Below are 24,999 nucleotides of genomic sequence, written 5' to 3' on the forward strand. Positions count from 1 at the left end.
CTCTTTGATTAACAATTTTTATTTAGAAATGTATATTTTAAATTTCAAAATGTATGAGCATTTAAAATATAGCCTTTTGTTCTTGATTTCTAACTTTTTTGCACCAAGTTTAGAGAATTTATCCCGTGTGATATTTATTCTTTGCAATTTGTTGAGATTTGCTCAGGTCTAATATGTTTTCAATTTGCTTTCTTGAGAAGAATATAATATCCCTATTTCTTATGATATCAAGTTTGTTGTGTTATTACACACACACACACATAATTTTTTGTTTGTTGCAATCTCCCAGTATGATGATGGATTTGCCCACATTTCTTTCTTTTCTTTTGCTTTATGTATTTTGAAGCTATATTATTAAATGAATATGATTCTAGCTATTTAAATCTTCCTTTTATTATTATATAGTGACTTATAATGTACTTTGTCATAAAGCATACTTTATAGACAATAATTTAGCACCTCAACTCTCATTTGGTTTGTTTTTGCCTAACACATCTTTTACTATACCTTTATTTTTAGTCTTCAGGTATGCCCCTTATAAATAGCATATAACTATATTAAAAAATCTAGTCTGGCAATCTCTATCTTTTAACTCAAGAGTTTAATCCATTTGTATTTGTTGTGATTATTGATAAATGTGGATTTGTTTCTAACATCTACTGTTTGTTTTCAATTTGTCCTGCCATTCAATGCTGTTTTTCTCTTTTCTTGCTTTTCAAGAATTGCAATTTTTGTTTGGTTGCTTTCTTATTTCATTTTTCCCCTCCTAAGGATTTGGACGTTATATTTTTAGCTTTTTAGTGGTTTCTCTTGACATTTTTCCAGGCTTACTTAATTAAATCTAAATTAGTCCATAATTTATCCCTACCCCAGATACAAGAGTCTCAAAACATTTTAACTCTATCAACTTATATGCCATTTTTGTCCAATCTTCTAGTGTGTCATTTTAAAAAAAAAATAAATAGGCATTATTATTTTTATTTATAGACAAGGTATGTTTAGATTTACCTACATGGTCACTATTTCTTTGCTCACCATTCCTTCTTGTTTTTTGGAACCCCCTCTGGGATGATTTTCCTTTTATCTGAAGTGTACTTTGTAGAAGCTCTTTGGATAAGAACTATTGGTAAACTCTCTAAATTTTTGTATATTTGCAATATCCTTATTTTACTTTATTGAAAATTGGTTTTGCTGGATTTACAATTTTAAGTTAACAATTATTTCTGCTCTGCACTTTCAAGATATTAGACCAGTATTTTCTGATTTCCAGTGATATTGTTAGATCTGTTATAATTTCACAATTGTAGGTGATTTGCCATTTTTTCCTGGCTGCTTTTAAGAGCTTCTTAGTGTGTCTAAGTTTGGTTTTATTTTTTAAATTTGGTTTCCTGCTTGGTGTTATGCATTGCACTTTGTGCTTTTTTGGATTTCAGTTTTTCATTACTTTTGAAAAACCCTCAGCCTTTATCTCTTTAAAATTTGCCTTTATACAATTTTTTCTTTTTGGAACTCCAGTTATTTATATGTTAGACTTTTTCACTTTAACCTTTATCTCTTTTAGCCTCTCTTTTATGTTTTATATCCAATTTTCTCTTGTTTTGCATTCTGGGTAATTTCTTCAGCTTCATTTTAGAATTCACTAATTTTCTCCAGTCTGCCGTTAAATCCTCAGATTAGGTTTGTTTCCAATAATTTTTCATTTCTGAAGGTTCTATTTTTTTTATCATGCTTGATCCTTTCATAGTGTCTTATTGCTGACTTATTTTGTGACTCTATTTTGTAATTCTTTAGATCCAGTATATCATTCTACGTTTGATAATTCTATTAAGTCCTTAGGAGTCGTGTTTGTGCTGATTCTCACCTATGGTTTGTTGACCCTAGCTACTGAGCTTCTATTTGGGTTGATCTGAATTGAGGTTGCTTTTCTCCAGAAAGAACTTGACTTTGCTTTTGCTGGGAACCCAGGAGAGCATTGTTTTGCTTGTTTGTTTTTGTGTGCATGTGTGCTCCCATTTATTTTCTGCCCTGGTGATTTCCCTTACCTCCTGAGAGCTCAGCAGTGCATTAAAAAGTATGTCTTTTGTCCAGGAACTATTTGCTTTGTAGCACGAAGGCTCTTCAGGAAGTGAAACCCCTAATGAATTCTCTAGTTAGGGAATAGCTTTAAGTGCTGGGTAAAATTAGATTTTCAAGAGTAGGCTTTGCATATGATGGAAATTATAGAAATAAGCTAGGTTTCTGTTCCAATAAATGAAATCAACACTCACTAAACAAGGGGTTGATTATTCACTTTATGGGAGGATTGGCAGTGGAGGCCTTTTGGTTGCTAAGTGCATCAAAGGTTCAATTTGTGACTGTTCATTTCTGAACAGAGAAAACAAAAATGAAGCCAAAGCATTCTGAGTAACTATTAGAGATCAAAGTGAACTAAGATAAACTATCTGGAATTATTACAGAAACTGGTGGGGGAAAACAGAATTTAACTGAACAAAAACTCCACTTTGCACATTTCCCAGGAAACACAATTGGTATCTTTCACACTAGACAAAAAATGTCATAAACAAGTTTGTTGTTGTTGTTAACCTACCATGTGTCTCTGGTCAGTTCCCTTTTCACTTTCTCCAACCATTAGTTTTAACCTTTTCCTTTCTCTTCAACCCACAGAGCCAAACTTTCCTCCTTCTCTGTCACTCTCAGCAGACGCCATTGACCATTTTTTTTACGAAGGACGTAGACATCATCAGAAGAGAATTTCCACACCTCACATCACCAAAGCTAGACCTTCCCTTCATTGGCATCTACCCTTTTCTCCTAATTGTAAGACCAGCCGCCCCTCATCCTCACTGAACCACCTGCGCTCCTAGCCTCATCTCTTCCCATATCCTCTAGGACTCTGATTCCCATTCTCTCTCTCTCTCATTCTCTCGCTCCCTCCTTCCCACTGTCTTTCATCTTCAACCACTCCTGTTCATCTTGTTCTTTTCCAGAAACATCTAACGCATGTTCAGGGAAGAACCATGGAAAAAATAACCAACTCTCCTTCTATCCTCTTATAGCTCTCTAGTTACCACCCCTCTCTCTCCACTTCACAGGCAATCTCAAGAGTTGTCCAGGATTAGTCTCCATTTCCTTACTTCTCACTCATTCCCAATCTTTATTTTATTCCCAACACTCCACTGAAATTCTCACCATAAAGTTTCCATATTTCCAAATCCAGTGGAAATTTATTGGTCTCCACCCTACTTGACTTCTCCACCGTATTCAACACTGTTTCAAACACACACAGTGTGTGCATGCATGCACACAAGCATGTGTATGAGCACACACACACACATTTTTTAGCCCTTATTTTTAAAATATGTCATAGAGGGTCAACGATGTTTAGTTGAATATCATTGCATTTGTCTTAAAACCAACTCATTTATTATAAGATTATTACTTATAATAATTACTATTCATTTTTAGTATTATATATTTTTAGTGTAAATATCTTTATTTCTACTTTAAATTTCAATTAAGACCTTAAGTTGATTTTAAAAACTATATGCATAGGTAGATTTTATTATTTCTGAATTTCATTTTAGGTTAGTAAAAAGAGATTTTCAACATATTTGTTAGGAGAAGTTGGTGCTGGTCTGGTGGGACTGCGTTCTGCTCTACTGGCACCAACTCTCTGTGTGAGGAGACCAGGGACACGCCCCAGTGCAAGGAGCCTCCGCCCTTCCAAGGGCCCACTTCGTTGCTTTTGGAAAAGAGTCAGCTTGTCAAAGAGCTGAATGATAATTCTTCTCTCTAACTAATACGAGTTATTTTGGTTGCTTCTTAATTCTTATGTGAGCTACCCGAATAGTGGCTGTTTTTCATCTATTTTATGCTTCTTTTTAAACTTTACTCTCCCAGTGTTAGACGTAGGAGGACACCAAATAGAAAAACAAACCTCCAAGCACAAGGTATTTTTCTGTTGAAAATCATCTGTAGTGAAGTTGTTTTCTGGCCATGGTTCCTTCTTTAGAAAATCCTTATCATGGGCTCAAAATGGCAAGGCCATCTTTTGGTTATTGTTCCCAAGAAATGGTTTTTAGCCACTAGACTTCCTTCTGCACATGGGTTTCTGGTTTTCTTCCCTACACAGTTAGACAATTCTGGTTGCTTCAGTGGAAGAGCTTGACCGCATGACAGTTGGGTGTTCTCTGAAGAGAGTTCCTGTTTCCTGATGGACTCAGGCCTGACATGCAGCACACCCCGGGGGCATCCTGTGTGGAGCACGGAGGGCAGGGCGGCGGCTCTGGTGAGCGTGAACTCCCTCTGCCTTTAAGAGAACAAGGGGGTCGCAGCAGCATTGGCAGTATGCAGAGGCATCCCTCCCAGCACAGCCAGGGAACCAGGGTCGTGGGGAAGATGAATGGGGCAGAGACTGGCGTGGCTGCTTGTGGGCTGTGGACTACAGCACGGCAGAGACGAAGGAAGCCAGCTGAGAGCCCTTGTAACTCAGAGTGTCCGAGGATCAACACCTTCAGTGTCACCTGGGACCTTATTAGAAATGCACAGTCTCGGGCCTCACCTGGACCCGTGAACAAGATCCCTACGTGACTCCCTTGCACATAATCGTTTGAGAAGCCCTGCTGCTCTAACCTACACTCAGGGCCGCAACTTTCAGACCACAGCACTCCCTCCAGGAAGCCTTCCCCGCTCCTCCATGGGCCTTGGGTGCTCCTTTCACATGCTCCTGCACTGTGCCACCGGGATCTCACCCGTGTCCTTACTGGCCTGTTGCTGTAGGTCTGCACGTCTGCCCCTCCTCTGAGCCGCGCTCTAGCCCAGATCATTCTGCGCTGGCCTTGCACGTTGCCTGACTCAACAAGCTCCAATCAGAAGGCTCATGGAGGCAGTGAAGGAATGGGTGGCCAGGTGATTGACAGAATACAAAGAAAAGCCTGAAATTCACGGAAGGTTAGGTGTTTATTTTCGCTGCTTCTTAGACAAGCTCTACAAGGTAAAAACAAAATACACACTCTTTCAACATGAGCATAGATTTTAAACGTCAACCTCGGACCGCAGCATTTAGGATTTCCAGAGCATGTTGGGTCAGGCACTTTTGTACCCAGAGGCACGGAGAACTTACCAGGCTCTAAGGGAATTTACTCTTGGGGATGCTGTTGCCAGCGGCCGGGTGAGGTAGGGAAGAGCAGCGGCAGACAAAGATCAAGGTCAAGCACACAGCCCACCCTGACTTTCATGAGCTGATTGTCCGGTTGGTAGGTGGCCAGGCCCTCTGCTGAACCTGCTTGTGCCCTCCTGTCACCCACCTTGGAATCCTTTCCCTCCTGAGGAGCACCCACAGCAGAAGGTGGGCAGGGAAGGGGAGAGAGCACACTGGACTCGGCCATGTGTCAGCATCTTTGGTATGAGGAACCATCTCTGGGCCCAGGGAGGGCCGGAGAAGGAAGGCAGCCAATACTGTCTAGGGTTAGCGATCCTTGGTGGAGGTGGGGGGGGGGGCGTGGTGTGCCAGTTGCCCAGGTTCTCCCTGCTTCCTATCAGCAGGAAATTGATGGGCCCTCATTTTGCCAAGCAAATGCTGAAACCTCTGCTTTGCCCGCCTCCTTTTCAGTGAGCCTCTGAGGGCCATGGCTGCCGCTCCATCAGGGCCAATTTAGGAGACAAGCTTCTGCTGCTCAGCCTTGGAGCAGCCAATGGAAAACATCTGCAGGAAGCAGACAGTTGCGCCTGCTCTGCCTCCCCTCCATCAGTCACTGGCCTAATGAGATATTCTTGCACTTGGGTTTTTTTTTTTCCTTTTCACTAAAGGACCCTAATGCGCTCCACAGACATGAGCTCATGAAGCCTTCCTGGGGGAGCAGGGGCATCCTCTCCTTGTAACATTATCTGGTCAGCCTTTGCCGGCTCGACTCTCTTTGTTCCATCCTAAGATGCCCTCCGGCTCAGGAGACCTAAGAAATATAAGTGTGACCAGCATTTGCAGTAGAGTCAGTGTGCATCTCACTGATGTCTTCCATCAGGACCTCCCAGCCTTTGTGTTCAAAGGGGCTTTTTCAGCAGAGATGGCAGATCTCCTGGTTCTGCCAGGGGTTGGGGGCTCAGCCACGAACAGCTGTTTCTCTGCAGGGGAAGAAGTAAAGTCAGTTTCAGTACGAATCAGTGAGGGATGGCATATGATTCGAGGACGTGCGTCCTGTGGCCCTGGCTGTGGTCCAGCCTCTTGTGCTTTGGGGCAGCAGCGTTTCAAGTCTGGAGCTTTGGCGCAAAAGACTCTCCTGACTCTTTTGAAACGTAACCCTCTGTTAGGAGGAACTTGGAGCCATAGTGGTTTTCTGGGCGCTCGCAAGGCAGGTTCTCTGTCCAGAGGCAGCAGAGGCCATCTGAAGAGGTCCCCGGTGTTTTTCCATAGGACCAATTTAATGAGGACAATCAGTCCTTCAGCACCCTGGGCTGGTCCTGAGAAAGGCTCAGCTGCAACACTGCGCGTGCTCTTGTGTGTCCTCCTCCCACTTGAACTCACTTTTACAGGGTCTGCTCTAGGCATTCCTGGGAGACAGTCAAACTAATGATCTAAAAGGTGAGAAGGCACAGTGGTCGAAAGAATGGTCATCACCAACTTAAAGGAAGGAAAGAAATTACACTCGTTCTCAAGATGGGGTTCATTAGTGGCTCCGGCAAGGAGGTGACTTCACACTCCCACAGGAGGATCAATTTGCAGCTGCTGTGGTGACTTCTGACTTTCAGGAAAAAATCTCGCCAGCTCAGGGAGGATTGGGGGAGCAGTTTCAGCCCCAACACACACCCCCTCCCCCTCCACGCCAGGCAGAGGGCTCTCAGCACGCAGACGCCAGGCTCGGCCCCCAGTGCCCTTGCTCCCCAGCTTGACATCCTGCTGCCAGGGAAGGTGGACGAGGCAGGAGCCGCAGCCGCTGCTTACCGGCGACTCTTCAGCCCCGTGCACCCGCATTGGGCTCCAGGCAGAGTTGCTGTCTGCCCTGCCACCTCAGAGTCCCAGCCTGGCAAAAGCCTTGGGAAAGGAGCAGAAAGGGGTTGGGGGGCACCCATGGATCGAATCCACCAAGGTACAAGCCTCTCACTGCCTTCTCTGTGCAAAAAAGCATGTGAATATCTCTGCAAATGTCATGACAGTGCGAGCTGCTGTTCTCCAGACATCTGGCACTTGCTTTTACATCTACCAGTTGAAATCTCAGGGACTCAACTTTTTAGCTAAGTAAATATAATTGCAAATCCTGTTATACATATGAAATATATAGGAACATATACATCACACGCACGTGTGTGTCATTCTGCATATTACTACATACATTTGCGTTCCAGGAATTCGGACCTCAAACCGCCAGTTTGTGCACAATCTCATCACACTGCACCGTCAAGAAAAGAAGCCCTGACAGGCTCAGGGCACCGTCCTGCCCCGTCTGGTTTCCGGCGCCGGGCGCAGGCACCTCACACGTGGCTGGTCTTCTGGGCCAGGGTGTGGTCCATGGGCAGCGTGAACTTGATGGCGCCGTCCTTCTCCCAGCCCCTCCGGATCTTGGAGAGTCTGCGGCTGACGCAGGGCAGGAGGAACAGGCCCCTGGCCAGGATGACGACGCAGGGCACCAGCAGTGTGAGCGTGAAGGTGGGAGGCAAGTAGAACTTGTAGCGGCTCTCCTCAAAGGCGCGGGTCCAGCCGTAGGTGAGCGTGTGCAGGGTGCTCAGCACCAGGGCCACAAAGCCCAGGGTGGACTGCAGAGGAAAAGAAGGCTGGGGTTAGAGCCAGGGTGACGACGGCCGCACTGATTCCACCCGTGGCTCATCCACTTGCCTGGCAGAGGGGAAGGAAGGCGGGCGGCTCTGGGTTCAGATCTCAGCCCTGTGACTCACTCTCTGCCTAAACGCTCCGAGCCTCAGTTGCCCCAACAGAAAAATGGGAATGATGCTTCTACCCTGAAGGTGTATACGGACTGACTGATTCCTGAGGGTTCAATACAATAGCAATGCTTTTCCCCCAGACTGTGTTATTCATACCTCTGGTGGCTGCCAGAGGACTTTAGATGGAATCAAGTTCAAAGAAGTTTAAAACCATGTTACTAATTTTGTGTATATTTTAATGTGTATTAGAGTAACAAGTGTCAGCCAGCATACCAAAATCATAATTTCACAGTAGTATTTGGCCTAAGACCAGATAAAAAAGTGACTTGATTTTAAGTCGATGTAAAGATAAACACAAAATTAAAAATTTACTTGCTACGTGGATTTTGCACCAACAGTGAAGGTGGCTCCCAGGGCCTGCTGGCTGGGTGGCCCGACGCTGTACCTGAAGCCCCCAGGAACAAGTAGATGCTCTCCGTGGGTGCTGGTCCCTAACCTCCTGCCCACGCTCTGAGTTATCAAGACCATCACAAATCCAAAGGAAACGGTCAAGGCCATCTTACAGTGGAGCGTCCCACGCCTTGAGCCACATCTGGGCTGTTGCGGGTCAGCCAAGAGCAGCTCCTCATCACCCCACATGCTGCACAAACATGACTTTCCATGGGAAGTGTGACATGAAGATAGCTGGACGTGCTGATCTGGACCTTGAGCCTCCGGGAATCCTTTGTTCGTAAGGTTTCCTGTAGACTACAGATGAGGCGTTCCAGACTACTGTGGGTGCTGGCCTCAACTGACACTGTGACCCTGGGCAAGTCACTTAATCAGCCTCAGTGAGAAATCAGTGCCTCCAGGAGTGAAGTCAGAGGTGCAGGGGACGCACGGTGTGGTGTGGTGTTCTCCAGTCCCAGAGGAGGCAGCCACTGGGGAGCCGCCTCTGCTCCAGAGGGCGCTAAGGGTTAGGGCTTTGCAGGGATGGGGAGGAGAGGCGTGGGCCGTCCTGACTGAATTCCGTAAGAACTGAGGAGCCACTGAGGGATCTGGGGAGACCTGTGTTTAGTATATAAGGAATGAAAATGGCGGTGACCCATCAAGCGATGGATTTCTCCAAGGAGACATTACAAGGGTTTAATTGAAATGTGGTGGCACGATGGCACCTCAAGGTGCTCTTTATAGGCTGAGTTTGAGCTTTCCCAGGAGAACGTGCAACTTGGCCTCCTGGATTTCCTTCCAGCCCACCGGTCAGCATCGATCCAGGGGCCCAGCTTGGAGACGCCATCTTGTTTGTCCCCTCAGACACGGTTCAAAGTGGGCCTGATTCTACCAGCAGGCCTCATTCTCGCTGCTCCGTGGGGTGGGGGACACTCTGCTTGTACCCACTCCAGGACAAACACCAGGACGGTGAAGCTCAGTCAGTGGGAGACAAGGTTTGGAAGAAATGCTTGTAATGCTTTTACTAAAAATAATGCTAAACATTTTCTAACGGCTGTACGCTATGAGTTCATAGACAGGTTCCCAAGCACAACATTTTTGACCCCACATGAAATAGGAGCTGCCAAAAGATCCTCAGTCTCTATCCTTCCTAGCCATCTGTGGTTCTTCTTGGCTTTGTGACCACTTCCAGGATCTTTTTATCTCATCTTTAACACTTCCTGGCTCAACACAGCCCATTGGGAAAGAACACGGTTGGCTCTGTGCTAACACCCACGGTTATTTCACGTGTCTTATTAAAACGGTCGGTCGCCCTACATGAAAGCCTCCTCAACTGCAAGTCACATATAATCAAGTCCTTGTCGCTTCCAGATGTGTCTATCAGGAGTTCCAAATCCCCAGCACCTTCTGAACCACATCAACCTTTTCCAACTTCTGATCTAGTGATATTGAAGACAGGGGTTAAAAGGGTCCCCAGCACTGAGAAAATGCTTGGGATTATCATTCAGAATATATAGAGAACTCTTAGACTCAACAACAACAAAACAACCTAATTTAAAAATAGGCAAAAGACTTAAATAGAAATTTCTCCAAAGAAGATATACAAATGGCCAATAAACACATGAGGAAATGCTTAATATCACTAATCATGAGGGAAATGCAAATCAAAACCACAGTGAGATACCACTTCACACATGTTAGGATGGCTACTATCAAAAAACCCCCAGAAAATGCATTGGGGAGGACGTGGAGAAACTGGAACCCTTGTGCGCTGCTGGTGGGAAAGTAAAAGAGTGCAGCTGCTGTGGGAAATAGGGCAGCTCCTCAATGAAGAAAAAATCCCATTACCGTGAGCTCCAGCAACTCCACTTCTGGCATACACCCAAAGAACTGAACGCAGGACCTTGAAGAGAATCTGCACACCCACGTTCACAGGGGCATTATTCACAACAGATGAAATGTGGCAGCAACCCAAGTGCCCACTGACACATGAATGGGTAAGCAAAATGTGGCATTTCTACACAATGGAATATTATTCAGCCTTAAAAAGGAAGGAAATCCTGACATATGCTATGACATGGATGAACCTTGAGGCCATTATGCTGAGTGAAATAAGCCAGTCACACAAAGAGAAATACTCTATGATTGCACTTCCATGAGGCGCCTATGTGAGGTAGTAAAAAACAGGAAGTAGAATGGTGGCGGCCAGGGGCTGGGAGGAGAGCAGAATGGGGAGGACTTGTGTAATGGGTAGAGTTTCAGTTTTGCAAGATGAAAAGAGCCCTGGAGAGGGATGGTGGTGATGGCTGCACAACAATATGAATGTACTTAATACCACTGACCTGTACACTGAAAAATGGCCAAGATGGTACATTTTGTGTTATGTGTATTTTACCGCAGTAGAAAAAATTGAGGGGGGAGGAAAGGTCCTCAGCACTGACGATCAGGAATACATCTTGAGTAAGCCTGACAACCACCCTGACATTCCCCAACCAGCTGCCCAGCCCCAAACTGTCCCGTGTGGGTTTACCGGGCTTTGCTGGGACGGCTGGGAAGTGCCTTCACCCCTGAGAGTTTATCAGTCTGAGGCTGTGGTTTTCAAATCTGGTTACTTTCAAGTCACCTGGGGAGCTTGGGGAAAAGATTAATGCCCAAGCCCCAGACCCAGAAATGCAGATTAAATTGGCTTAGGTTGGGGCTCAGGCATCGGTAGGTTTCAGAAGTTCAGCGATGATGCTCATGTGCATCATGGTGGACTAAGAACCACTGATTCAGGAGGCTCTCATCACCCAAACCCTTGGAGTTTCAGGCTGAGAAGTCTTCATGGGCCCGTCTACCCAGGCCATTTGATTGGGGTGGACGTGGTCCTATCTGTTCCTTCTATAAGGACCCACTGCGGGCCTTGATGGGCCTACTCTCTGCATCACGGGGCTTTCCCAGATGCTGCAGCAATGAGAACCCACCCAGGCCTGGGAAGCTAGCCTTGGTGACCCCAGTGGAGCCTTAGCATCTCCCTTGGTGACATGCCCTGGAGCCCCGGTGTTTGGCCCATGTGAGCCACAGTCCCCAGCCCCTAATTTGGAGAGTGATGGATTATGCTGGATATGCACCAGGAAAATATGGAGATGCTGCTCCCGTTCATACATCCTCATCCTTTTGCCATCCAAAATCCCATGGTGACAAATGGCAGGAAGCCCCAGCCTCAGCCTAATGGTTCACAGAGAGGGCTGACAGCCAAAGACCAGCCAATAACAAAGGGCCTTTTGACTTTCCAATCCTAATGGGAAGCCTGGATGATTCCAGCGAGTTCATTCCATAAAATTCTCTCCTTGGGAACAATTTAAAAATCCCAGAACAGCCAAAGGAAGCCAAAAGTAAAGGAGGCATTGTCATGGGGCAATTAATAACCCTCCTTTCCACACCCTGCCCAAGCTAAGGCCATTTTTATTATATGTAAGCTTGTTAGCAAAAAAGAAACAGCCAGGTTGTCGGTGGCTCCTGCTGGTGCTCAATTACTGTGGCATGAAGGGGCTTTGGACAACTGCTCACGAAGCCGGGGTCAGAGCTGGTCTCTGTCATTATTTCACACAGGTGGCTGGAGTGGGCAGTGTCACAGGAAGTTACTCTACCCTTGGGGCAGAAGTGAGGTGCTCAAAGCTGAACCCTAATTTCTCTGTCCAGGCGAGCTGCACCGACCTGGGTATTCTGCAATCTAACAGTGTTTAACTGGCTTAATTAGGAGCACGTAGCATGGCCCAAACCGAACCAAACCAATAACAACAAAAACACCCAGACAAACAAAAACCAAAATTAAGATCTTTGAAAACAGCCTCAAGGAACAAAAGGATAAACGTAAGCACAAGTCACCTCTGTGGAATCAACACACTATTTTGGTGGCTATTAGCTAATAATTCATTATAGACCAGGGGTCAGGCCAAGCCCATTGAGAACCATGACATCTCCACAGTGGTTTCTAAGCCCTGGTGACCTGCTGCGGGCGTGTGTGGCTGGGGAAAGAGATGGGCGCACTGGCAGGGCTAACCTTACAGAAGAAGATTGCAGCTTACCTAGAAAATCACACAGCCACTACTGGGTGTGTGCATTGTGCATTTTACATGTCCTCGACTCCCATCCTCCCGGTGACTGCAGGAGGTGGACACAGGTGTAAGGTAGGACACAGATGCCCTGAGAGGCTAAAAAACTGTCTGATGGTGCAGGCCTGGTAAGTGGTGGTCTTGGGACGGAAACTCAGGTCTGCTGGGTGCACAACCTGTGTCCCCCGCTCCAGATGCTGCACCACGTGTGCCTGAGTCACCCAAGGAGCTGGCCACGCAGACCTGCAGAGCCATCCCCGAGAGCTGAGTCCTAGGTCCGGGGCGGGCCTGCATCTGTACTTCTCCGAGAGAGCTCTGTGACTTCACACTCTTTGACAGCGGCTCACCGTAAGAAGCAGGGTTTCATCACTGCCCAGTACACCACCAGGTACACCCCGTGTGTATACAGAACTACTTGAATCAAAACGATTGGAAAAACGTCTATCCTGAGAGCATGCAAAGCACCTGACTTTTTATTTTTTTGACATTCTATTCTATTTCCTTTTCAAAAAGCTGGTGGTGACCCACTAAACTGACACCATGACCCACCATGAGTGTCGACCGCAGTTTGCAAATGCCACCCTGGCCCGTCCCGCTGCTCAGGGCTGGAGTCTCTGGGCCTCCCTCTCGCTGCGTCCCACTGAACTCAGAAGCGGGCGGTTGGTACCTTAGTTACAGATAATGGAAATGTGGCCTCATACTCTAAGAACAATAGCAAAACACTTTTTGTCTTTTTTTCACACATAATCTCTCACAGTGGCTCACACACCTCTGTCGGGCGTTAACTCCGTTTTACAGGAGTGTAAGAGGCTGGGGCAGTGGAGGTGACCTGCCTACGGTTACGGAGCTGGCACCTGGGCTCTGGGCGCCGACAGTCCCTCCTCCTCCGAATCAGCCCTCTTGGGAGACAGCATTTGTTTTTGTGGACACAACGTGGGCATCTGAGTTCCACAAGTAAAACCCGGCCTTTCCACCCACCTCTCAGCCCTCCAACCCCCCGCTCTGCAGTGGCAGACAGACTTTCACATTTGTGTCTCCACTCTTCAGTATGTAAAGCAGAGCGCGGGTGCTGAGGTCCCAGTCAGCCTTTGCTCGCAAAATCAAATCCTCGGGCTTTCTCGGCAGCCAGAGCTGGGGCCGGTAATCTACGGCTGCTTAAGGGAGCAACTTTCTGGTGAGGGGAGCAACCTGCAGTCTGTTTTAATTGTGGATAAACCAGGCAGCCCGGGCTACTCCAGGCAGGAACAGGCAAATCCTAGGTTTGGGTGTGTGACACATGAGGATTAGTGGCAGATAAATAAAATTCTTTCCTCCCCGTCTTGTGCCGGTGTGTGTCAGCCGTGAGCACTCCTCCAGAGGCCTTCGGAGATGAGCAGAGCCAGGGCGATTCAGAAACAGACATGCTTTTAAAAAGAGACAGCAGCAGCTCTGTTTTGTTCTAGGGTCCGTAAGTATCCCCAGCCAGCCACAATTAAGTTGGATTACCTAAGACCACTGCACGGCTGGGGTCTCTCTTTGAATCCTGTGCTGTGCCCTCGCTGCACAAAGATATGCAACAGATTTTTGTTAACAATGGGGGTGGATATGATAGCTGTTCTCTGCGCTGATACAATATCGATGGCGGATTCCAGTATTAGTCAGCGTGCATCCCCAGGAGGGGACGAGTTAATCCGCCAACACTTGGGAACTGACCACGGACTCTGCATGGGGAACAGTGGGAGATGCCAAAGAAATGTAAAAAACGTCCCTGTCTCAGCTGTCCTTGTAATCGAAACGTGGCTGTGTCTGTCTTGTTCCCTATCACATCTCAGGCCTAGCACGATGCCTGGCATGCAGTAGGTACTCCATAAACATTTATGGAATGAATAAATGCATAAGGAACCTTTGCCACTAATAGCATTTCCCAAAGTGTGTTCTGTGGAGTGTAGAGAGCTGTTATCCGCGAAACAAAGTGGGGGGGGGGGCACTAATGCTCAATAAATCTGCTTCACAAGGTTGGTTTGTTGTAAACATTATTAGAATCTTTGATGAGCCAAAGTACACTGGGAATCTCTTAGGGGGAAGCAAATCTTTTCTCAAATTCAGTTGACTACAGACCTCCTTTTCTTTGGATTTTTCAGAGGAAAGGTGTCCTTTGGGAAATGCTGTGTTTTATCCCCTATAAACTGGTGATGCTAAATGCCCACCTCCCATTCGCCCTGCACGAATCGAGGGGTTAAAGGGAACGACAGGGCCGGGTTGAGATGAGGGTGCTGGGGGGTCGGCTAGGCTCATCACTGGCTCTCTCACTCCCAGCTGGACCAGTGAGATGTCCACTGACTGCGCGTCATGGAATTTTGTTTGGGAAGCTCAAGAACTGTAGAAACTGAGAATGTTTAACTCAGTGTTCTGTTGTCTGATTTTTTCACTTGCCTATGTCTGGCTTCCCCAGATGTCATGAGAACGAGCTAGTCCCAGGTGGCCCCTTTATCAGGAGACTGGGGTCAGCCCTCAAGGCTTGGGAAGGTCCTGGCATCTGACTGCGCGGCCCGTTGTACCCGTTAGGAAAGCCGAGGTGGTTCGCGGTGGGGGGGAGTGCATGCACACGAGGGCAGGGCCAGGCCGACTTTACCTGCACGAAGCTGAACTCCCTCCAGTTGAGCGAGTTAGCAATGGACGGCAGCGAAGTGACGGCCAGCAGGGACAGCGTGCCGAGCGCCAGCACTCCCAGCGAGACGTAAATCTCCATCCGCCAGACCTCCTCCTCCACCCAGAGATGACTCTTGTTGGCCAAGACCTATGCGGACAGAAGGAGAACCGTGACCACTGTGACCAAGGTCACTGCCCCGGAATGTGGGCGAGCAAGGACCTCAGGCCGGGAGGGACACGTGCGTGAGGAGTCAGAGAAGTCACCAAGGCACACAGACCCTTCCAACATGACCACATCACACGGCTTCCTGGTCGCCAAATCCCAGAAAGGAGGGAGGAGCTCACCTAGCTTGGAAGGTCTTCAGCCAGATGGGTTCAGGCCTCCACAGCCTGCCTCCCCTTCCAGTGTGTCTCATCCTAGACCCTTTGCCTTCCTGGTCCCCCAAGCTGCTCCTGTCACTAGCTCACACTCAGAACACACACAGATGTTAAGCCCCTCAACATCTCCTGACTGAAAGCCCCAAGCTCCCAAATTCTGTCTGACGCATATAGCTTGGCATCAACATTGCCAGGCAACAGAGACTGACATCCATTCACCAAGCAGACCAGTGAGCATTTATGAAGCACCGACTGTGTGCTGGGCCCTGGGCTGCAGACAGCAAGGACACCTGCCCTCACAGAGCTCTGGGGTCCCCCACCAAGCTCCGGGGATGCACAAATCAGGGAGTCCCTGCAGGCCTGGAGATTTCTACTCCTCCCTCCGGCCTGGAGTGGCCTGGAAGCTGAGCCCCTCTCCTAGCCCGCCGACACGCCCTCGTATGGCACACACTGAGGAAGACTTCTACTAAGGTCCTTCCATTAGAACCACCGCTTCCCAACGAGAGCAGGGAGCAGAGTTCTGGGGAGTCAAGGTCTCCTCTGAGAAACATGATGAAATGCGGGTCCTTTAACGCTACCAGCAGAATAAGGAATGGTAAAAATGAGACTGTGCCTCAGTAGGCAGGTCTCTGCTTTGCAAAACAGAATGACTCACAGAGGTTTTTGAGAAACGATTTCAGCAGGAAAAAAATAACCCGAGCCTGGTTACCAGATATGCTATTAAAAAGGAATCTTGTGGGCTGAGCAAAAAGGGTTGAAAAGCTTAAGAGGAAAGTTTAGGGAAACTGAGGAAATGCCATCCTCTGGGTACTTTTCCTGGAATTTGAGAAAGATAATGGCCTCTGTTCTATTTTAGGGTGGGCTGGCTCACTTTGGTGTCCTTAAGCCACAAAAGGACCAGGACTGGGGTCCTGGGTTCCTCCTGGGCTCCCAGTGCTCCTCCTGACCACCAGTCGTTGGTGACTCTGGGCAACTGGCCGTGGGCCTCCATTTCTCCACTGAGAGAGCTGGATGAGGTCATGTCTAAAATCCTATGACTTCGCTTGTGTACCTTGCAACACAGAATTGGCTAGAAAGGTGTGGCTGTCTTATGCTGCCAAGGGCAGAGAGGTCTCCTGCGTAATGGAGCCCAGCACAGTCTCGCTCACACCTTCGCAGTGTTAGCAACTGCCGCTAAATAAGTCATCTCCTTGCGGCAAGTTGTTTGTTCTTCAAATATACTTCATTAGTCATTCCTTTCTGCGTTTCGGTAAGATCAGGCAGTTAATGTCACAAGTCAGAGTTTGGATGATTACACACGCATACCACATTTGCTTGCAAAATGTCTTGTTATTTTCCTCTAATATTTCCTCTCTCCAGTGACGTTGGGAAGGGATGGGGTGAGGCAGGCAGGGGAGCCATGGACGGTGAGGAACCTGCATGAAGATCTGGATCCTGGCCACCTTCAGTAGCCAACTTACTGAACCACTGCGATACTCGGGGCTCCAGTATACCAGCGATCAGTGTCACACGTGGCTACCTGGAACGTAGACTTAACCCGCTCCTCCCCCAGTAATCCTCCCGTGTTCCGGGCTCTCCATCCCCTAGTAACCCTCCCGTGTTCCGGGCTCTCCATCCCCTAGTAACCCTCCCATGTTCCGAGCTCTCCATCCCCTAGTAATCCTCCCGTGTTCTGAGCTGTCCATCCCCTAGTAACCCTCCCATGTTCTGAGCTCTCCATCCCCTAGTAATCCTCCCGTGTTCTGAGCTCTCCATCCCCTAGTAACCCTCCCACGTTCTGAGCTCTCCATCCCCTGGTAACCCTCCCGTGTTCCGGGCTCTCCATCCCCTAGTAATCCTCCTCTTCTCCAAGTTAATCAAGTTGGGCACCTTGAGAACGGCAAGGAAAGTGTTTGTCAAGGGATGGGGCAATGGCATTCGCATGTGGATTTCCCTTCCTGTAGGTTACAGGTTAGATGCTGAAGGACCCAGAGGCAGGAGGACCAGCGAGGCTGCAGCATTAGCCCCTCTCTACGCCCCAAGGGTGGGCAGTGGGTAGGAAGATGGTGGTGCCAACCACCAGCCAAACCCAGAGAAGGAAGAGGCAGGCTTAGAAGGGGCAGCTGTGGTGGTGGGGAGAACGGCCTCACAGTCCCAAGGCCTGGATTCTGATGCTGATGCTGCCATGGTGGGGCAGTTACGAGAGCCTGGGCAGTCCCTTCCCTGGCTAATGACACCACTGTCTGTTGCTGTGTTACTGCAAGGATTAAAAGGACGAGGTTTGTGGAATGAGTAGCAGGTGACTGGCATACAGCAGGTGATTAATATAATAACTGGCTGGTGCTGTTGTTCTCAAGGGTGGCTGGGCAGTGAGACTAGTTATTGCCCCGAGCTCTACGTGTACTCCTCTTACAAGATGCCTGGTACTGGCTCCATGGTGGCCAATTTAACAGTCACTCAATGAACACGCACTGGGACTCTGTGTTAATAACCTCAAGGGTGCCAGACCCAGTTTTCTGGAACTCTGAGTTGGGCAGAAGACAGCCATGGAAATGCGTGATCACAAAGTGATGCAGAAGAGAAGTCACGGAAGTGTGGACAAAATACAACAGATTACAGGGGTGGGGAGGGGGCATGGGGGAGATAGACTGGGGGAGCTTAACAGAGCGAGGGTTCTGAAGGAGGAATAGGAGTTTGTCAGACTGCTAAAGGTGTCCCAGGGTGGGGAGTCTGGGCTGAGAGGAAAGAGCTCTGCCCATTCAGAGGACAATATGGGACCTGAGTGTGACAGGTGACAGGAGCAGCAGGGAGAGGAGGCGGGGGAGAGAGAGCAGCAGGGTGTATCAGCCCGAGGACCGTGGGGCGTCCCTGAGTGCTTTTCAGCAGTGACACCGTCAGACGCGAGTTTTAGACAGTTCTGACAGCCTGGACCACATTTGGGGTGAGAGGCAGAAGAAAACTGTGTGGGTTAAACATTGTCTTTATCTTGGTCTTGAAATGCATTTCTAGGGAACGACACAAGCAAATCACACAGTGCTCCACAAATATTAGTTGTTGTGGATAATAATACCGTCAATAACCATGGTCTCAGAGGTCTTGTCTGCACTTGGGATACAGCTCCGCCTCCCAGCCTGCGGACTCAGGGGCTGGAGGGAACTGCAGAGTTCCTGTGCCCAGACTGACACGGTCCTTTCCCCAAAGGCCTGGGGGGCAGCCAGGGTGGTGAACCTGCCTCCTACAGCCCTGAGGTGAGGCGGCCCAAGGGCGGGCTGGGAAGGGCGCAGATCAGGCACCAAGTGCCCCGGAGGCCCTGCTGTTAGGGCCGAATGCAGAACAGCCTCTGGGCCGGTCCAGAACCCGAGGGCGTGGCTGAGCCCCAGGCTGCCCGCATTTGCTCCGACACCTCCAGGTGCTGGCGACTCACCACTTGTTGGCTGCTCTGCTCTGGGTTAACCCCAGTCCCCTGTCCCCGACGTCAGCCCTGGCTCTGCCCTCCAGGCCTCTGCAGAATAAGCTAACCCCTTTGCGTGAGGCCCTCGCTATCTCGGAGAGTGATCCCGTCCTGTGGGAGGGATGGTTGCCTGGCAACCTCCACGGGGCCTGCAGCCCTGAAGGGCTTTGGAACTCGGGGAAAATTACGTCTCTGTGCCCTGGTATTTGCATCATGGCAAAACTGGGTTAACATGATATTAAGGAGAGCCGGGCAGGGGGAGGATTTACAGAATGGCAGCCAGAGGGGTTGGGGGGAGGGGGTAGCAGGGGTTGCCTTGGTCTCCAGAGGGGGAAGGGCTGCTACCTTCTTCCCCAGTGAAACACCTGCCACTCAGATCTGCCACTCCCTGGGCAGCAGACATTGTGCCAGCCCCCAGGAGCCATGCGGAGCATTCTGTTGAGTGGGCTGGCTCTTTTTAGAAGTAAGAAAATATCATCGAAGAGCATCAAAAACATTAGCACCAGGAGAGACCTTGATCTACACATCAGGGCCCTGAGGACAAAAGAGGGCCTGTGATTTGCTCAAGGTCAAGGGCTTTGCTCCGTTCAGTGACGCTGGAGGATAAGAGTCTAGGGCTTTGGCGAGGGCTTCAGGCCTCCAAGCCACTCCGCCAGCTAAGGCAAGGGACAAGACTGTCTGCATCTTCTTCCATTCTGCAGCCCCAGGCACTGGCAGAGAAGGTACTCAGCGAATGAATGAATGAATGAGCTGAGTTCTGGGACCATTAACTCAACTAATCATTTGTAGTTGTTTTCCCTGTAGAAAGCAGTAAAGATATGAGCATTTACATGGAGTAGAATGGCTGGTTCTGAATCCCAGCTCTGCCACTTGCTGGCTGTGTGACTTTGGGCAAGTTACTTAACCTCTCTGTGCCTCAGTTTTGCCTCAGTTAGAACAAGGATAGTATAGCACCTGCCTTATGGGATGAGATAAGGGTTAAATGAATTCACACTGAGTAAGTAAAGCCCTTAGATGGTCCTTAGAACACAGCAAGCTCTTTTTAAGGGTTTGTGACTATTATCTGTTCCCTTCCTCTCATTTCCAGCAGCTATCCTGCTTCTTTGCCTGACGTCTGGGGTTCTTCCCTCCTCTTATGAAAGCCCAAGCTCAGAGACGCAGTGATGCCAGGTGTCTGTGTGGGGGGGGGGGGGGGGGGGGGGCAGGACGAGGGCATTTGACAAGCTGCCAGCAGGGAAGCAGGGGCCCCGAGTGAGTCCGGGCTGAGGTCTGTGGTTCCCAGGAAGCAGCCCAGCCTCACCTCCTGGTTCTGCCCTGGGAGGTGGCCTGGCCTTCGAGGGGAGAGCTGTCTGGTGGGTGTACTGGGGAGGGCCTGTCCTCACCAGGATCCCTGCATCCCAAGCAGGAACGGAAGCTGCAGGGGCCACCGGGGCTGGAAAGCGGGGTGGATGAGCTGTGTCTCATTGGTGCCTGGGCCAAACTCTGTTGGGTAACTGGTGTCCCAGAGAGGGCAGGGTCCACACATCAGCCCAGACGGGGACTGGAGGCGGAGTGAAGCAGGTTGGGAACATAAGGAAAGGCAGTGCTGCCTGCAGACCTGAGCTTGGGATTCAGAATCAGGCCCTCTGATCTTGTAAACCAGGCGGGAGCATCAGGGGGCCCCTTTCTGAGGGTACAGGTGCCAGCTGATGCTGCCTGTGTTGCTACCTGGCTCGGCTGAATTCCCTCCATTTCCCAGAAATCCTGCTGGCAAAAGAGGATGACATGGGTTTCCTAAACGAATAAATAACTACCCACCTCTCAAAAAAAATATTCTCCTGTAACCTTCCCCATCTCATCTGATGGTGAGCCCATCCCTCCAGGTGCTCAGGCTAAAAACCCAGAGTCATCCTTGACCACCCGCATACCCCACTGCCGTCAGCAATTCTGTGTCCTTCAGCTTCAAACTGTGCCTTCCATACCTTCCACCCCCTCCACTGCCCCAACCCCTCGACCTCCCCCTCCCCACTCCAAGCCTCCACCACCTCTCCTGGTTCCTGCGCAGCCTACCTGGTCTCCAGCTTGCCCTTGACACCCTATTGCCTGTTCTCCACCAGGCAGCCAGAGTGAGCCAGTTAAAACGTCAGGCAGGTCATCACTCCTCCACTCAAAATCCTTCACTGGCTCCCTGTTTCACTCAGTCTAGGGCCAAAGCCCTTCCTCGGCCTTCAAGGCCTCCCTGGTCTGGCTGCAACCTCTCAGGCCTCGCCACTACCCCCCGGCGCGGCTCCAGCCACAAGGGCCTCGCGCTGCTCCTCAGACGCGCGGTACTCCCACAGGCGCCTCTGCTCCTGAGCTCCCTCTGCGGCTGCCGCTGGCTCACTCTCCCCTCCCCCCCCCCGCCCCCACTTCGCCCCCCCCACCCCCCGCCTGGGCTGGCACATGAGCCTCAGCAAGGCCTCCCTGACCGCCCCTTACAGCTGCACCCCACAGCCCTCCCAGCTTGATTCTTCTCCTTAGCACGCACGACCTTCTAAAGGCCCTCTAGAACTTACTGCTTTCTTTTAAGTCCTTCCCAACCGGCCTGTGCCCATGGGCATAGGGATTTCCGTGCTATGTTCACGGATACTCAAAATCTTGGACAGTAGATCCTGGGCCCCGGTCAGTCGGAGCAGAGTCCGCCGACGACATGCGGCGGGAGCACGCGGGGCCGGGCGAGCGGCAGGGGAGCGACAGGCAGGTGGGCGGGGGCGGGCGGCGTACCTGCTTCACGGCGAGGTTGACCAGGTCGTAGCGGTGCGAGCGGCGCAGCGGCAGGCAGAAGCTGTAGAGCGCGTGCAGCGCGGCGCAGAAGAAGCTGAGCAGGCCGATCTGCTTGCGGTGCTGCAGCCAGTGGTCCAGCCAGTCCGGGAAGCGGCGGTACTTGGTGCCGCGCCGCAGCTGCAGGGCGGCCGCCAGCACGCCGGGCAGGTAGACCAGCGACAGCAGCACGTAGGCCACGCACGGCAGCGTCGTGTTGACCACGGACACCGGGAGCTTGTAGAACTTGTTCTTGCCCTCCTGCAGGTAGGGGTGCAGCACGTCCCGGACGAAGTTGTAGGCGTAGAAGAAGACCAACAGCCCCAGGGTCAGGAGGGCCGGCACCTTCCAGCCAGGGAGGAGGCGCAGGGGCATGGCCTCCACCTCCCGGGCTGAGACCAGTGACCCCATGTCCACGGGTGTGAAGCCCATGGCGTGTACCATCTCTGAGACAGTGCGCTTGGCTTCCGGCTGGTCACTGCAGATGGGCACCTGTGGGGGGCAGGGGGTCAGATGGGGTCACAGGCCACAGGCTACAGGCCACAGGCGTGGGCAGGACCTCAGAGAGCATCCGGGCCAAAATCCTCACTGAGCAGCTGAGGAAACTGAGGCCCAGTGAGCTGCCAGTTAATGGTATAGCTGGGAGCAGAAGGATGCTCTGCCTCCCAGGCCAGGGGTCTTCCCTTGGCCCTGTCAGCAATGCCCACTACTCAAGACGCGCCCCCAGGCCTCACCTACCAGTGAGTGTTTCACCCAGTTCACTGCCGTCGGCCTCCACAAGCAAAACGCCCATCTAGGCAGCCCCCATGGGCCCTTGGAATAGCTGCTTTGAGGACTGTGGCCTGCCCTGGGGGTCACTCAGCAATTGGGTTTTGCATATGGCCCAAAATTTGCAGCTGTGTCTACAGCTCCATCCCTCAGTCCATAAGAGTCCCCTTGGACTATGTCCTTTGGCCCTCTGTGGCCCTCAGCCAACACACAAGGCCTTCTGTAAGCCAGCCCCAGCCTCGGAGCCCACTCCTTCCCACATGAGTTCCCAGGCAGGCACACTGGTGTCCGCAGATCCCCAAACACTCTGTGGCCTTGCTGACTCTACCATCTACTGACACTGACTCAGTGCCTACTATGTGCTAGGCTTTACAGCTGCGATCCTTCAGCCTTGCCACAGCCTACGGGTAGGCTTTCTCAGGTGAGGAAACACATCTGGGAGCAGCACTCCTCACCTCTGTGCCTTTGTAGGTTGTCCCCTCAGCCTGGAATGCCCTGCTGCTCTTTGTGCCTGACAACAAGAGGTGGGTCAGGCCAAGGCCACCTCCAAGTCTTCCCCAGCCAGCCAATAGCTGTTCCCTCCAGGTCCTGCCACTCAACACTCATCCATTGTTCCTGGCCTGTCCACACACAGGAGTCTCAGGAAGCGGGCTGAATGTAAGGCCCTGCAGACAGGGCTGGCCAGGCACCTGTGGGTTTTCCCGCAGCCTGGCATGGAGCTGTGCAGAGGCAGCTGGGCTGGACTCAGTGGTGGAAGTTCTCCCACACGGGGAACCTGGCTCCTTCCTTCAGGAAAATGCATTAAAAATCACCTTGGCCATAATGTACAGCTGAAATTTATACAATGTTATAAGCCAATATGACTTCCATAAAATAATTTTTAAAAAATCACCTTGGTAAGACCTCCTCCTGCCAAGAGCTGGGTGCAGCTCTGGCTCTTCTCCAGAGTCATTTTCCACCCCCAGAAAACCCCCGCCATTGACCTTTCTGAGAAATCCACTCAGTTCTTAGAAGCCCTTGGAATAAATAAGATAAAGTTTGGGACATGCATGCTTCCTCAGGGCCTGGCACCTGTGTGTCACTTTCCTCTTTCTGAGTTCAGTTCTAAAAGCAAAGTCTCTCCCCTTCTTGACTCCAAATAGAGAAAGAAAGCCATTATCCTTTTCCTCCTTGCCCCCAAAGTAATAAAGTTATCACAGAAGAAAGAATATGGATTCAGATTCATATGAAGTGACTTCAAATCCCAGCTCGCCAGCTGTGGGATCTGGCATAAGTAAGTTCATTAACATCTCTGAGCCTCAGTCTCCTCCTCCGTAAAATGGAACTTTGCAATGATGTGAGATGAGCTGAGACAATGAACAGAAAGAGCCTAGCATGCCAAAGCCTGTCATGAAAGTTAGCCATTTATATTTATTGTTATCACGGTTGTTATTCCCCCAGCACCTACCTGCCTGTTCCCATCCCTCGGGCCAGACTGCAGGGTCCAGGCAGAGATGACATTGAAGGCCTTGACCACCGAGCAGGTGGGGAAGAGGGAGGCCAGGTACTCGGCGTTGGACTCGCGGTGCTGAAGGTGTTCCTGCTCTGTGGGATTGCTCACATCTACCAGGATCTTGCCGGCTAGCTGGCTGCTGAGACTACACAGCGAGGAGTAGTGCTCCCGGAACATGGCCACAAAGATGACCTCAGGGGAGCCCACTGCCTCCTCCTGGAATGTCACTTGTGCTGCTGAGGGGAACAGCCCGGCCATGCGTTTGGGGTTGCGGCTCCCCACCACCACACCGAAGCCAGAGCCCACCAGGCGCGTGGCCAGGGAGCGGGCAAAGTCCCCGCTGCCCAGGATGCCCACTTTAGGGGCCTCACTGGGGGCTTCAGCAAGGCTGCCATCACTGTCCACCAGGCGGCGGCTGATCAGCGGCTTGTCCATTTCTCCTGATGTTTTGGTGGCTAGAAGAGAAAGCAGGAACCTGGTCAATGGAGGGCTCCTGGACTGCCCCTCCTGCCACCTCCGTCTCTTGTCCAGTGTAACTGTATCGTGGTCAAACATTCACTCAACAGGCCTTCATGACTGCTGACGTGCCAGCACGGGGGGACAAGCTGAGCAGGACCCAGCCCTTCCCCAAGGAGGGCACAGATGCAGGAGGAGGAGGGGGAAGGACCTCTGCCCTCCACCCTTTGTCCTTCCTGCTGAATTACTCCCTTGGGACAAATCTGCAAGAGTGAGAGTGCTGAGAAAGAGGAGTAGGGAACTTTCATGACCAATGCTACATGATGCCATACTTATTTTCAAAAGGATTATGCAGTAGGCAGTGTTACTATCCAGTAGTGATGGTTTAACCCCAAGCTCACCATCGCTGGGTGTTGTCTTTGATTACTGGGAAGGGTGGACACGTTCCTCTGCTTGTCTACATTCTGCATTCCGGAACGGTACGTCTGATGCACTTCCTTACATAGATGTGGAGCAGCTTGAAGGCAGGGACCTCATCTTACTTGACTTTGGATCTCGCCATTTGCCTCATGGCCTGGCAAAGAGCTGGTGCTCAGTGTTTGCTGAATGAATAAATGAACACTGAAACCCTAGTCTGAGGGTAGGTCTGGGGTAGGACATGACAATGAATGGGC

The 24,999-nt window shown here is 50.4% G+C and overlaps 1 protein-coding gene across 12 annotated transcripts in view; it reads right to left on the reverse strand.

Moving 5' to 3' along the window:
- Positions 1-4,940: 4,940 nt before the first annotated feature.
- Positions 4,941-24,999, reverse strand: part of STEAP3 (STEAP3 metalloreductase) — a 49,189-nt gene continuing 29,130 nt past the window's right edge. For all 12 annotated transcript variants that reach the window (XM_014732425.3, XM_070241795.1, XM_070241793.1 and 9 more), the window contains 4 exons: positions 23,825-24,324; positions 21,574-22,101; positions 15,007-15,171; positions 4,941-7,746 (listed from right to left, as the gene is read on the reverse strand). In XM_014732425.3, coding sequence (XP_014587911.1) covers positions 7,465-7,746; positions 15,007-15,171; positions 21,574-22,101; positions 23,825-24,324 — 1,475 coding nt within the window. In that variant the 3' untranslated portion in view covers positions 4,941-7,464. The remainder of the gene's footprint in view (positions 7,747-15,006; positions 15,172-21,573; positions 22,102-23,824; positions 24,325-24,999) is intronic.

This window comes from Equus caballus, chromosome 18, assembly GCF_041296265.1.
Source record: "Equus caballus isolate H_3958 breed thoroughbred chromosome 18, TB-T2T, whole genome shotgun sequence".
NCBI classification, from domain to species: Eukaryota; Metazoa; Chordata; class Mammalia; order Perissodactyla; family Equidae; genus Equus; species Equus caballus.